At 42.5% G+C, this 14,194-nt stretch overlaps 2 protein-coding genes across 2 annotated transcripts; one reads left to right on the top strand and one right to left on the bottom strand.

Moving 5' to 3' along the window:
- The first annotated feature begins 401 nt into the window (after nt 1–401).
- Nucleotides 402–8,521, top strand: farsa (phenylalanyl-tRNA synthetase subunit alpha). The gene is made up of 13 exons (XM_085403160.1): nt 402–579; nt 685–822; nt 1,150–1,248; nt 1,337–1,455; nt 4,676–4,768; nt 5,269–5,397; nt 5,476–5,591; nt 5,679–5,763; nt 5,850–5,949; nt 6,402–6,570; nt 6,733–6,810; nt 7,253–7,367; nt 7,990–8,521. The coding sequence occupies exons 1-13, from the start codon at nt 433–435 to the stop codon at nt 8,093–8,095; spliced, it is 1,494 nt and encodes a 497-aa protein (XP_085259286.1). The 5' UTR covers nt 402–432; the 3' UTR covers nt 8,096–8,521.
- A 2,466-nt stretch (nt 8,522–10,987) lies between these two features.
- Nucleotides 10,988–13,145, bottom strand: LOC146671007 (uncharacterized). Its single transcript, XM_085405102.1, has 2 exons — nt 12,585–13,145; nt 10,988–11,627 (listed from the first exon to the last, which is right to left on the bottom strand). Exons 1-2 carry the CDS (start codon nt 12,811–12,813, stop codon nt 11,332–11,334), a joined length of 525 nt encoding a protein of 174 aa, XP_085261228.1. The 5' UTR covers nt 12,814–13,145; the 3' UTR covers nt 10,988–11,331.
- Nucleotides 13,146–14,194: the final 1,049 nt, after the last annotated feature.

Here is a 14,194-nt window from a genome sequence, read left to right as displayed (position 1 = left end):
TATTATTATTATTATTATTATTATTATTATTATTATTATTATTATTATCAGTCAAAAACCTTTATATTTGGTGTCCATAAAAAGCTAAAGTAAGTATTTATTTTGTTTTATTAAAAGATTAGAAATTTGATTCTGAAACAATTTCTCTGTTTGTTTCAAATTCAAAAACTAAATTGCACAGAAATACAATATTTACGGTAACCCATTTTATGTCGCCCTAGCTACTCCTTTTTTTCTGAACTTTATTTGAAATTATAAAGCGAACAGTCAGTCATTCCAGTTCAGTTTTTACAGTAGACATACAGGGCAAATAAGAGTAACAATATACAGTACAATGAAATAAGAAGGATAAGCCCTAGCTACTCCTGCTTGTTCGGCCTCCGAGAAAGTGACGTCACGTCCGGTCTCTTTCGGGCTTCGTAGAGCTACAGCATGGCGGACACCGGTGTGTTGGAGACGCTTTTACAGCGGGTTGAGAAGGTGGACGACGGCGTGGACAGCCTGGCCGTGGCGACCAGCCTCGGGGTGGATCATCAGGTCATCGTCGGGGCCGTGAAGAGTCTCCAGGCTCTCGGTGACGTAAGTTTCACGAAGAAGCAGCGGAAGTTAGGCTGTCACAGTCAAATGCACGGTGACTGATGCAATAGGTTGAGCTGACAGCCGTGTTTGTTACCTGTTGTACAGGTAATCTCAGCCGAGTTGCGCTCCTCCAAGCACTGGGAGCTGACCGAGGAGGGCACCGAGATCGCCGAGCAGGGCAGCCATGAATCCCGGGTCTTTAGCTGTATCCCCCAGGAGGGCCTGGCTCAGAGCGAGCTCATGGTTAGTGTTTGAAATTAATTAATTAATTAATTAATTAATTAATTATTATCAGAATAACAAAGAATCTAATGCATTAGGTACCTGACGGAGGTAACTTGCTACACACTTAAGAGAAGCAAGGTTTTGATTCTTAAATATCCCTGAAAGTCCACAATATTACGAATACAACATCCACTCGACTGTTTATGCTCAGGTTTTACGTGTATGTATTTTATGTTTGTCAAACATCTGTATTGAATTTCCCAATGTCTGCATCTCTCATGTATTTTCAGCCTTTTTTGATGTTTCAGTTAAACTTTCTTAAACTCTGCCATCATTTCTGTGTAGAAACTGCCATTTGGGAAGATCGGCTTCAGCAAGGCCATGTCCAGCAAGTGGATAAGAGTGGACAAGGCCCACGAGGGTGGCCCCAGGATATTCAGGACTGTAGGTGTTCCATCATACCCGCCTTTTGTTGTCGCCTTTTCTGATTGAGGTCAGTTTTCTCATTAAGGTGTGTGTTTTTGATCCCCAGGTGGAGAGCATAGACGACCAGGTCAGGGAGAAACTGCTTCTGGTGCAGAAAGGCCACAGTACTCAGCTGGAAGAAAAAGAAAAGAATGAGCTGAAGAAGAGAAAACTGCTCTCTGAAGTGTAAGTCCTCTTGTTTAGTTAGTGGTGAATGTGTACCTTTTTCTGCCAGTAGGTGGCAGGAGACGATTAATTGATACTCAGGGGTTTCCCTGCTCATTCCAGCTTGCCTGGTATTACTGGATTCAAGTTCTCATCAAGCTCAGCAGTAATAAGAGATGAACATGCACAAAGTAGACAGGCATCTCTAGAGGTCTTCAAAAACATAGTTAAGTGTGTTGAATTTCATTCAGTATTGCAACAGGCAATATTTTCACTTCACATTTCACACACACATGAAGTCTGCTGCTCATGGGGTTTCAGCCAAATCTCTGCAATGGTAGCTAGGAGTGTTAAACCATCAGATTTTATGTCACTTAGTGGTCTGAATCATGTTAGCTGATTCGTTTCGTAGAGTTAGAAATTATTCTTACATACAGGCGGGCGGGACGGGCAAACACATGATATAAATGTTTTTAAATGGTCCCAAAAATATTTGCTGCTGCTGTTTCCAGTCATGGAAAGTGGAAGTGGAAAAAAGTCTTACAATTTCCAGAGTAAAAGCTTTAAAATGAGCTTTACTTAATCAGATTAAGGTTGTACTGACACTCCTCTGCCTCAGCAAGTTTGACCCTGTAAGTCTGGTTCATTTGATTAAATGTGATGGAAGAGGTGATCCCCGGTGTGATTCAGCTGCATTCAGCCTGAGTGGAAAATTCATCACTGTGTTAAATAACCGATGAATCTGTAAGGCATGGAAGCGGATGGCGTGTCACTGTGCGCTAAAAACAACCACACTTGCTTTGTGTGTGTGTGTATTAGAGTGGGCGTGATGGTGGGAGGGGTGATGTTTACATTTGAATGGAGAAGAGTGATGGAGTAAAATAAGTGGAACAAATAAAGATGTACTAAAGCGCACTCGGGTCCAGGATGCAAAGTAACCGTGTGTGTGTGTGTGTGTGTGTGTGTGTGTGTGTGTGTGTGTGTGTGTGTGTGTGTGTGTGTGTGTGTGTGTGTGTGTGTGTGTGTGTGTGTGTGTGGGGAATATGGCTTCAGTTCAGATAATATAATATTATATAATGATATTTTTAGGTAAAGCCTTTTATCCTTTTATTAATACAGCTGCATATGATCTGCTCCCCTAAAAGCTCAATAAATCTTTTATACAGGTCTGAAATGATTCTTGTGTCTTAACAGTTTACATTTGCATTCTCAACTGTGGCTCCGATGCTTTGGAATAACCTTCCCCTCCATATTAGACAAGCGTCATCAGTGCAGGTCTTTAAATCCAGATTGAAAACGTATTTTTATTCTCTGGCTTTTAACTGTGTAGGAAACTGACACCTTTCTTATTAATTTTATTGTATTTTTAATTTTGCTAGTTGTTTTGATCGGTGTCGTTCAGCACTTTGGTCTGCCTGGTGTGTTTTTTAAAGTGCTATACAAATAAACCGCTTGCCTGCCTGCATCAGCACCACTTCAATAAGCCCACAGGTGCCTAAAAGCAGCACAAATTAAGTTTAACAACCAGCTTAACTTCATTTAAACTCATGATTGAAATGACACTCTTGTCCATAAATGTTGCATCCTCTCTGAGCAGCAGCAGAGCCCCTGCTTAAGAATAATGGATGTGAGGAAACCGCTGTGAGGAGCACTAGAAAAAGTAATAATGATTTGTTGGATCTACCTAGTTGGTTTTCCCATGTTTACCTAAGTGTAGAACTAGAGCTCCTGCTATCCTGTCAGCACTCCCCCCCAGCACAAAAATGTTTTGCTTCTATTCATGTTTACGTTTGATGTTTAAATAATCCTCCCAATGTGAGACAGATTTAACCATCACATTGTGATGTGGCAGCGTGGCAGGTTTGTCACAGAGGTTCTTGAATTAACCTCACAGGATCTCTGCTAATTAGCTTCACATCAGAGTTTCTGTCGTTTAGGGAAGTGATCATGTCGTGGGTAGACATGATGTTTCTGTGAGAACATATATGTGGCTATATAGCTGTTGGTCACATCTGACAGTCTTTCCTCCTCTGACTGGTTATTCAAAGCAGACCCTGACGTCATCTCCTGGGCCAAAGCCGGTCCACAGATGGGCGGATGTTTGTGTTGTCTCCATGTAGAATGGAGGTCTGTTTAAAAAGTGATGAATCTGGATCATTATTGCAAGAAAGGAGCTAAACACATGTTTGTTTTTCTGAACGCCATCACAACTAATCTGTGTGGTACATAATGGATTTATCACTATGCCACACTAGCTCAGTAGGAAAAGAAATGGGCTTGAAAGTGTGAGGTCACAAGTTCAAATCCATGCAGAGGTAGGGCTGTTCGATAGAACCATATATATCGGATGATGATATAAAAACGTCTATCGTTTCATTTTACGCTATCGTTTGTTTCGTGGTGTCGCAAAATAAACTGTTTACGGCAATATTTTTTCATCGTTTTGATGGTCACTGTAGTGGCTATATTAATTTCTTAAAGTTCTCTCTTTCTCTTATATTTTATATAACCACACTATGGACGGACAAGCGCCTGTTTTTATGCGTTGTGGTTAGCAACAACGACGTTAACAGCATCGCGTGTCTGCTTTTTTATGTTCCACATAAACCTTTCACAATAAAGCTCAAGATCCTGTTGAGGCTTTTCAAAATAAACTGAATCAGGTGAAAGAGCAGATTATTTACGGATGAGAATTAAAAAAAGAGCCGCCAGGTGCTAAAAAATAAACCTTAGACTCAAACGTTAGAACAGGCTTTTCCCCGCAGCACGCCGTGTAATAAATACTCACAAAGAAAACGGCGGCCGTTACAACTTATGTCTAAAAATGTATAGTTTCATGCATGGGTTAAAACACTCGACTCCAGCTACACGACGCGCAGCTGGAAACACTTCCCGCAAGACGAGCTGCCCGAGATTCACAGAATTTACAGAAAATGTTACATTTTTGTGATTTATATCGTTATCGGGACGATAGAATTCTTATATTGGAATAGGAGATTTTGGTCATATCGCACAGCCCTGTGCAGAGGTGTACTTTCTTTCTTGCTATTAAGAATGTTCTGCTTTATTTTATTCTAATCAATAAATTCATGCAAGAAGTACCTAAAATCCTTTATTTTGAAATGATTTTTCTGCTATGAAAGTATGAATCAAAATAAAAATAACTGCATGTTTTTACGGTCTTTAGATTGTCAACAGCAGTACCTTTCTGCGTACTGAGGTCATTCTAATTTGTGTTCAGGACTGTGAAGTCTTACTGGATCACTAAGGGCAACTCCTTCAGCACCACCATCACCAAACAGGAGACGGAGCTCACCCCTGAGATGATTGCCAGGTATGTAGAGATGCACTCTCCTCAGAGTTTCAGTAGCTCATCAGGTAAAGCGTGCGCACAGAGTCCTCACTGCAGAGGCCTGGGTTCAATTCCAACCCAGGCCCACCCTCCTCTGGCAGTCAGTGTCAGCCTGCAGGGTCCTGAGTGAGGACAGAGAAAAAATCTGCCCATAAAAGGGGACAAGTCCAAAGATGTGGACTCAGTCCTAAAGGCAGGGCAGGACAGATGCTTTAGCTTTCATGCTGAAAGCGACAGAATGAAAAGAGCGCTTGCACACTTTTGTTTTTTTGCATGAAATCATATCATAGAGGATTTGGCTAAAAGCAGTATCCAGATGTTGCATTGCCCAAAATTCAAATTGGTATTCTGCGTGCTGCTCCGTGCTGATTACGTGCACTGTAGATTCGCCCGCCTCAATCATCTCAGCCACAGATTAAAAATGGCGAAATGATTTGAGAGAAATGTTTTTGTGTTACCTCCCTGCATGTGGTGTGTTCCAGTGGCAACTGGAAAGAGAAGAAATTTAAGCCCTACAACTTTGAGGCCATGGGTGTTGCCCCAGACTGCGGTCACCTACACCCGCTGATGAAGGTGCGAACGCATTTCCGGCAGATCTTCTTGGAGATGGGGTGAGCAGCTGTGAAACTGGGGTTAGGGTTAGGGTTAGCGCATAATAAAACACCCAGTTAACCATCTGTTTCTTGTAGTTTCACCGAGATGCCGACCAACAACTTCATAGAAAGCTCTTTCTGGAACTTTGACTCCCTCTTCCAGCCCCAGCAGCACCCAGCCAGAGACCAGCACGACACCTTCTTCCTGTCCGGTGAGCCCGAGGTCACCGAGTGGTGGAAATGAGCTGCGAGTTCAATCGAGAATGATTTCTGATCACCCTTCACTCGCTGTTTTTCAGACCCAGCGCACGCCCACGAGTTCCCACAGGACTACCTGGAGAGGGTGAAGAAGGTCCACTCTGAGGGAGGCTACGGTTCACAGGGGTGAGGTGTGATCACAAGCTCACTTAACAAGTAACAGTGTCGTTGCTGTCACTGCATCTCATTGCATTTTATCATCTCTCTTGTAGGTACAAGTATGACTGGAAGATAGAGGAGGCTCAGAAGAACATCCTCCGCACTCACACTACAGCAGTCAGCGCACGCATGCTGTATAAACTGGCACAGCAGGTGAGACTGTAGGGACGCTGCACTGACCATATAAATCAGAGCTGTCTGGTGATTTGATTTCTTGGTAACACTTCATAATACAGCTCACGACTAAGAGTGTAATTCCCCCGTCAGTAAATGTAATTTCAACATAATGTTTGTTTTCTGAAGTAAAACATAGAGTATGTTTTAGACAACAAGAGCACAGCGTTTGTCATTACCATGTCTTAAGACCTGCCCTTTAAGCACCCACTGACTTTTTGGACCGTGAACTGGAAACTTGACTGAGATCCAGGCCTTACGCCTGACCTCACTAATGCTCCTGTGTCTGAATGTGAGTAATTCCCTCCATAGAAGAGCAGCAGCAGCAGATGGTTTAAGGTGTGGGTTCACATTGTTTTGACGTCGTATGTGTCCAGTCAATAACTCTAAAACTCTTCTCCCCTTCCTTTTCTCCTCACACTGATAACCAGGAGAAGTTCACCCCCGTCAAGTATTTCTCCATCGATCGCGTGTTTAGGAACGAGACCCTCGATGCCACCCATCTAGCAGAGTTCCACCAGATAGAGGGCGTAGTAGCCGACTATGGACTGACTCTGGGAGACCTCATGGGTGTTCTGCATCAGTTCTTCACCAAACTAGGTGAGGACTGATAGAGGACACTGGACTTGAAAGACCAAAGTTTGGAAGGGACAAATGTGCTGATAGTTGTTTGTAGAAAGCCTCTTAATACTCACTTTAAAAAATAAATAAATAAACAGACAGTTACAATATCCTATTCTTTTACCAAACGCCTTTTTTTAGGAATTACCAAACTACGCTTCAAGCCTGCCTACAACCCCTACACAGAGCCCAGCATGGAAGTGTTCAGCTACCATGAAGGTACAGTGCAACTCTGTTTTTATGTAGCGCTATTAGTCTAACTTACACACAACAGAAACCTGAGCTTTAAGAAAGCCAAAAGAACGTCCTAGTAGTCTCTTTTATAGACATTTCTGATGGTGTATATTAGGGGTGTCAAACATAAGACCCGGGGACCAGAATTGGCCTGTCAAAGACTCCAATCTGGCCCACTGGGAGGCTTTGGAAAATGTGAAGGAGGACATCAATTTTAGACTTTTAACTGTAAGTTTTATAGCTTTCACCAATGATAGAGACCTCCCCAATGGTCATTCATGTGACACATCGCAATCAATAATCATCTAGTTGATCTTCTTTACACTAGACTGAGATGTAGTGTTGAAATTGTCCTTGTTGGTGGGCTGTACACAGTAAAAATGAGTTGGACATCCCTGTTTTTTGTCATTTCTTTCCACGTGTACAGGATTAAAAAAGTGGGTGGAAGTGGGAAACTCAGGAGTGTTCAGACCAGAGATGCTGCTTCCCATGGGCCTCCCTGAGGATGTGTCTGTAATTGCCTGGGGCCTGTCTCTGGAAAGGTGAGCGTGCATGAAAAGCAATACGAGTTAATTAGCTACAAGGAAAACTGAGAGGTCAGCCACGCTAGACACAGCATGAGTCTAAAAGGGAAGGACGTCAGTACGTATCTCCCAAACTATAGTAGATGTTCCATGTAGGGATTAAAGGTGTGTGATTAAGTCTGTGTGTACTCATAATCACTTCTTGTGTACGCGCTGAACTGACCCACATTGAAGAAATGTAGGTTTGTTTCCTGTGGAGGATTACTCCTGCTTGTACGTGAGTTTCATTTCTATTATCCTGTGAAATTATTTGAGGTCAGACTGTGAGTCTCTGCCTTTCTCTTTGCTCACTCCCGCTTTTCTAAAGTGAAGTCGTCCCAAATGAGTCGCTCGCTGGTCGCGCCGTCGCACACTGTATTCAGCTTGCTGTTTGAATCGAGCGCTAATTGAGTCTTAACTACGACCAACTGTCGCAGCTAATAACCGTGGAGTGAGTGAGCTGGGTAATGTTCCGTAATCCAGGGCGAGTAATCCTTTACTACTCCGACCTCTGTTGTTTTCGCTCTCGTCTGTTAGACACAACATAGTCGCGTCTCCCAACAGAACAACCGCTCACGCGGGCTTCTCCTCTGTCTCGCAGGCCCACCATGATTAAATACGGCATCAACAACATCAGAGAGCTGGTGGGACACAAGGTGAACCTACAGATGGTCTACGACAGCCCTATATGCCGCCTGGACTCCTGAGTACCGCCCAGCTGTTGTTATTAATGTTATTATTCATTTGGATGGACCCTTTCCTTTTTATCTTTACTGTGTAACACCTCATACCCACGTCTCTCCTCAAAGCCCGGCACCACCGCTGTCCCCTTTATCAAAGCTCGGCCAGTAAAAGCAGTTGGCCTGAAAGCGACTGTAGCGCTAAAAGGGACGGGGCTTTTTTTCACCACAGCCTTCAGACAGATCTGATTTCAAAGGGCTTTAACACAAAAGAGCATCTTTTTTTTTTTTTTTTTTTATGAACTCTACACTGCAGCTGGGTGAATGAGGATGAGTCTTGAATTTGTTACAAACTGCCTTTTTTTACCACCTTGACCCTGATCTACTATATTCAATCATCTTGTACAGGAAAAATAAAACTGCAACTTTTGGAAGTCAAAATAAAAGCTTTTTCCAGGTATCAGTGCAGTCTGGCTTGTAATTCTTCAAATGAGCATGTTTTTACTTGTATGCATGTATGAGAAACATACACTGTAAAGGTAATCCTCCCACACATTTCTAAAAGCATGCAGCTTTTCAGTGAGATGCCGATCAGCAGCAGGACGACTGAGTGACGTCTGCGTCTTTACCAGAGAAACAAAGTTAAAAAGATATTAAAATAAAACAGATCAAGTCGTATCCCAAAAGGTTGATTCTGATCATCTGGACGAAGCGTTTTCAGTGGGAGAAACATTTCGTCACTCATCCAAGTGTCTTCTTCAGTCTCAGCTGACTGCAGGTTTCCCCAATCTTCTAAACAGTACATTTGCACAAGCCCACTGAATGAACAATGGGCTGTGAGGTCAGTTCTTTGGTCATTAATATGCAAATTGCCATGACCATTGATCAAAGACCATGAGTACAATTCAGAGAGAGTTGGGGAATGGCTGCAAACACCGCGTTTCCGTGGCCTTTAAACAACAAAACACGCTGCGCTAAAAATCGGTCGACCCCAAGGATCAGGTCCCCCGACACAAACAGAGTAACAAAGTGTACGCTGTTAAGTGCCAGGAGGATTGCCATGATTTATACATCAGGGAAACCAAGCAACCTCTGGCAAAGCTGATGGCACAACACAGAAGAGCTACCTCGTCAGGCCAGGACTCAGCAGTCTATTTACACCTACAGGCCAGTGGACACTCTTTCAATGATGAGGATGTACACATCCTGGACAGGAGGAACGCTGGTTTGAGCGCAGAGTCAAGGAGGCCATTTACGTGAAAAGGGAAAGACCATCTCTGAATCGAGGAGGGGGCCTAAGGGTACAGCTTTCACCATCTTACAATGCTGTGGTTGCAGCCATCCCCCAACTCTCTGTGAACAGTGACCGTTGATCAGTGATCAATGATCTTTGATCAGTGTTGAAGACTAAAGAAATCAGTCATGGTTGAAAACACTACATCCAGATGATGGATGTATGGATGATTGATCATGCATCAAGACAGATCAGGCTGTAAAACTCTAAATTTCAGTGTCACATAACAGTCCTGATAGCTCTTATGCTGAATAGCGAGCTTTCTGCTCATGCTAATGTTGGTTAGCAAAAGCTCACATTTGAAACTGAACTGTACCGCGACCATCAAAGAGATTAGAGTGATATGCATCACCACTTCAACACGTAGTGATCGAGTTTCTAACAACTACCTATTAAACACTGAAGTCAGCTGACCCAAACCTTCACCATGCCTCTCAGATGGGCCGAGGGCTTGAATGGACCAAACCAAAATATAACTACTATATTAAAATGAGAGTATTTAGAGCCACCTTTGGCTGTACACATGCCTTTATTTTTAGGGGCTCAAATGTAATTGGACACATTAATCTAATAAAAAGCAGCTCAGTCAGATTAATGTCCGGTGACTTAACTCTGTCACTCCACAACTTACGACTCCTGGGTTGTTTTTCTAGAATATTTTAGGCTTATTTGTTCTGTGAAGCAATGTCCATGCTGTTTACTACAGCATGCATTTCAGAATTCCTCCTGATGCTGATGAAATGTTTAAACTCTCTGTTTTTTTCCTGCCTCGGGGTAAAGTGCTCTTCATTTCTGTATTTTATAATTTACTGTATTTTATAAACACAGAAAGGATCCCGTGATCATCCACCACAGTTCCATGGATAAGTCGCAGAGCTCACCACTCTTTCTTTCAAATTTTTATTCATTTACTTTTATTATTTTGTAGTTGTTTTGGCCTCCTGGGGCATTTTACAATTTCTTTCTTTCTGAAGTCTGCTGATGTCCTGTTTTGCCTGGACAAAGTTCAGAGAAAGTTCAGTTCTCAGATTAATTTGATGGGTCTTTTACAGTTTTTAGGACAGTTAACCTGTAAATTTCTTAATCATTTCCCGTCTGGTTTCTGCTCTGCTAAATTAAGACAAATTTGAATGTCTCTTTTTAAAATGTTCAGATCTTCGGTTACCTTTGAGCCATAAGCTGCATTGTCCCGTTCTGTGTACAAGACAGCTAAAGGGAATCCACGAGCGCGTGCGACACCTGCGCTAAAGCTGCAGGGTTAAGCTGCTCTGCGTACGTAACTGTTGAATAGCTGGAACTCCCTTAAGTCTTCCTCTAATCCCCGAGTGTCTTCAAATAACATTTTAATGAAGTGTGTGAGAAGGCCAGGAGGTTGGAAGCAGCTTTGTCAAAGACTCCAGAAATGGATTTTGCGTTCCTTTTTCTTTTTTATGAGTCATACATGAAGCATACCAAAATAACATTAAAATCACCAACAAAGAGACACGTTGCACTGCAAAAAATGCAAATCTGTGAGCAGACTTTACAGCTAATCTGTTGTTGTGCAGGTGGATTATAATGCTGCAGCAGATGGACAGTCTTTCAATCTCACGCCCTGGATCATCATATGTCACTCACACTTTTTGTACTTATCTAAAATGTATCTCACTGAAGATCAGGCACACAGAGACAATAAGTGCTGATCTTCTCCTCTAAATCACTTCCTCTTTGGATTCCCTGCCTGAGGTTGTCAGCTTTTCTCATTTTGTGACAACAGTCTTAAGCCATGTGGTGTAATACTGACAAATCCTTTAACGTGTTAGAGACAGTTTCATTACTGCTGCTCGCTTCACAGTCACTGAAGGTCTGCTGGTAATGACACGGGATATGAGATGTGCAGTTTGTACATGTTTGTACCTCGCAGCCATCTCCTTCTGTCAAAGTCATGTGTTATGCACACTCAGGCGTGTAGTCAAGGTCCATGTCACAATCAGAACTCCCCCGGGATTTCCTTGCTTGTTTCTGGGCAGTTGGGGAAACCCGGAGAGCCGTGACTCGGTGGGCTGTGAGAGTGTGGGAAGAATGACGGGATGTAGGGGATGGCGGCCAGCAGCAGCGGACTGGTCTGGGGGCTTTCGTCGCGAGATAGAGGAATGACCACATCGTCCTGGTCCCACACGTGGAAGGCATTGTGAGCGAACGGATGCGCCGAGGGGGGATGGCTGCCCATACGTTGGGGATCATCCTCGTCTTTGTCTTCATCTCCAGGTGGACCAAGCACACACTCTAAAGAAGGAAGACAGGGCTTAGCAAAGGAGTATTCACAACAAACTGAAAGCTGTGAAAAAGCAGGCAAAGGTGATGCATTAATGGTGAAAACTGACAGATAACTGAGGTTTGTGTTGAAAAGAAAGCTTGAATTCCTGAACAGTCTGGCTGAAAGTGATGTACAAGTGGTTCAGTTTAAGCCTTTGTAGTACTAAAGCTAAACTAAAGCTACCAAGCACTGACTGTCCCCATTTTATTGGCATGTTTATTAACATATAGAGCAAAAATAACCTCTGCTTTGAGTGCAGATGAACTCATTTGGATCACAGTGGTGTTAAAAGTACATGCATCAGTACTCAGTGTATCCTCACTGCTGCTGCATCCCTGTTATTGTACTCTCAGAGCTGTAATCCAAACAGAGGAGTACCAAACAGAAGACCCCGGTGCCAGAACTGGCCACCAATTTTAGACTTGTAACTGTATTTTCTCTGGTTGTACAGCTTTTACCACTGATGAAGTTCTCCCCTATTGCCATTCATTCTCCACCACAGTAATAAAGATGAATAATTAAAAACACAAAGTTCCTGTTTTTTCACAATCTACTGTTGAAATGTAGTATTTTACACTGGGCTCACAATTTTAAAAAAGACATTCTGTCAATTAACAAATAAAGTTCAGTTTTATAATTTCAGCACAGTCTGCACAATGAGCTAACAGAACCATTTCTGTAATTTTACATATTTGGTTCTTACAATTTAAGCCCAGAGCAGCATTTCTTTATCATGTGGATAAAAAGTGAGCTGTAAAATTGCACTTCTTTCATTAAAATATCTCAAGCATTAAATGTGTAGTTGAACTTCTTTACACTGACACAAATGGAAGTTTCACAGGTCAATTCAGATCAAAATGGGCTGCATACACGGCCCACGGTGTAAAAGGAGTTTGATTTGCCTGCTCTGGGTGACTAGCACGTACCTGTTATGTCAATGGCCAGATCCTTGATGAGGTGTCCAATGATGGCATAGGCAACTCCAACTACTACCAGAGCGGCCATGAGCAGATACAGCACCGCCTTTGGTAAAGGGATGAGCTCCTTCACCGGGGGTTTGTACTGCCGGTACAGAGGGTCGTCTACCGACGCTGAGTAAGGGTAAGCGTGTGCTTCGTGGGTGGAGTTGAAATCGGTGAAATTATAACCATTCATGGTTACAGGAACAGGTGATACACGTGTGGGCTTTTTCCTCACTTCTTATAACCAGACCATACTCCACACACGAGGGTGATATTTCTTACACGAAGACATTACGGAAAAATTATAATAATAAAATCAATTTGCCGTTAATATGAAGGTTAATTGTCCAGTTTCGCAAAGAAAATAAAAGAAATATGAAGGGCAAAATGAAAATGAAGTTCTGATAAGTTTGCATCTCACTTCTTTACTTCATCCCTTGTTCTCAGACACCAAATCGATCCAGTCCTTCAGCGGTAAAGAGCGCTCCTGGCTTGGGGTTCTTATGTAAGGTGCGGTGGGTGCTGCTGCCTCCTGCTCTGTCCTTGGTGCTGAAATGAAACATGCGTCCCGCCGGCAGCTGTAAACTGTCAGGTCCGCCCACTTTAGCCCACGCACCCTCACCCTGCTGGAAACTGTCGGCTCACGGCAGGCTTAAGCAGCGCTACCGAGAAGTCCCCTGAAAGGAAACTAGTCCTTTCTACCGCGTAGAGATGCTATTTTTGCTCATGTACGCAGCTCGGGACGTCCCCGGAGGTGTTAATGTCAGTGTGTCTTTCAGTTAAACTGAATAAATTGCGGGTTTGTAGACGGGACACGGGGGTGAGCTGAACCTTATTAGCACCTTTGGGTGGACTTGAAGGTAACTGTGGGCAAAGACACTTCTTTGCAGCATATCCACTTTCACAGTCTCAAATGATCACACAAACACATTTAAAAAATGCGTTACAGCCCACTGCCATACTGCTGCAGCAGTCACGGTTACTGGTTATGGTCAAAATGTAAATATGCTATGTATTTTTTTTTAAATATTAAAAAAAAAATGCTAATTATAAATATTAAAAAAATATATATATATTTTTTCAAGTGTAAAATCCTGCAGACGTTAATAGGAGAAATGAGACTTTTGCATTCTTTTGCATTTCACAATAATGATGATCACTGTTTAAAAACAACAACAACCCAGACCTTCTTTTAAAATAAAATAAATGCATAATCATAGAGTCAGAGAGGTATTCTCCGAGCATATGAGAGTTTTTCTTATGTCCAACATCTTGTCCAAACCCAGCTGGCTATTATTTTTGTCAGAGCAGTCAAGGATATAACAAAGATTCACATTACACTCAGGTTGTGTCATCATTATAGTGATATATTTTATTTTTCCATGTAAAAGTCTGGTTGAAAATGGACTTAAACTCCATAGTAGTCAGTTTTGACAATTTCAGCTCCTCGTTCCAGGAGTAAGATCATACAAGGGGGCAGCATTATTTAAAAGCCTTTTTTTCTTCTTAATTTGATCCTGACTCTGGGGACAAACACTTGTAAAAATACTGTGAGATCAAATGTTTCGTCACCT

Source organism: Rhamphochromis longiceps, linkage group LG4 (genome assembly GCF_057381845.1).
Source record: "Rhamphochromis longiceps isolate RC_006_pf linkage group LG4, R_longiceps_female_GT1.1, whole genome shotgun sequence".
Lineage (NCBI taxonomy): Eukaryota > Metazoa > Chordata > Actinopteri > Cichliformes > Cichlidae > Rhamphochromis > Rhamphochromis longiceps.
Note: the sequence above shows the minus strand (reverse complement) of the source record. Positions and strands in the feature narration are given on the sequence as shown.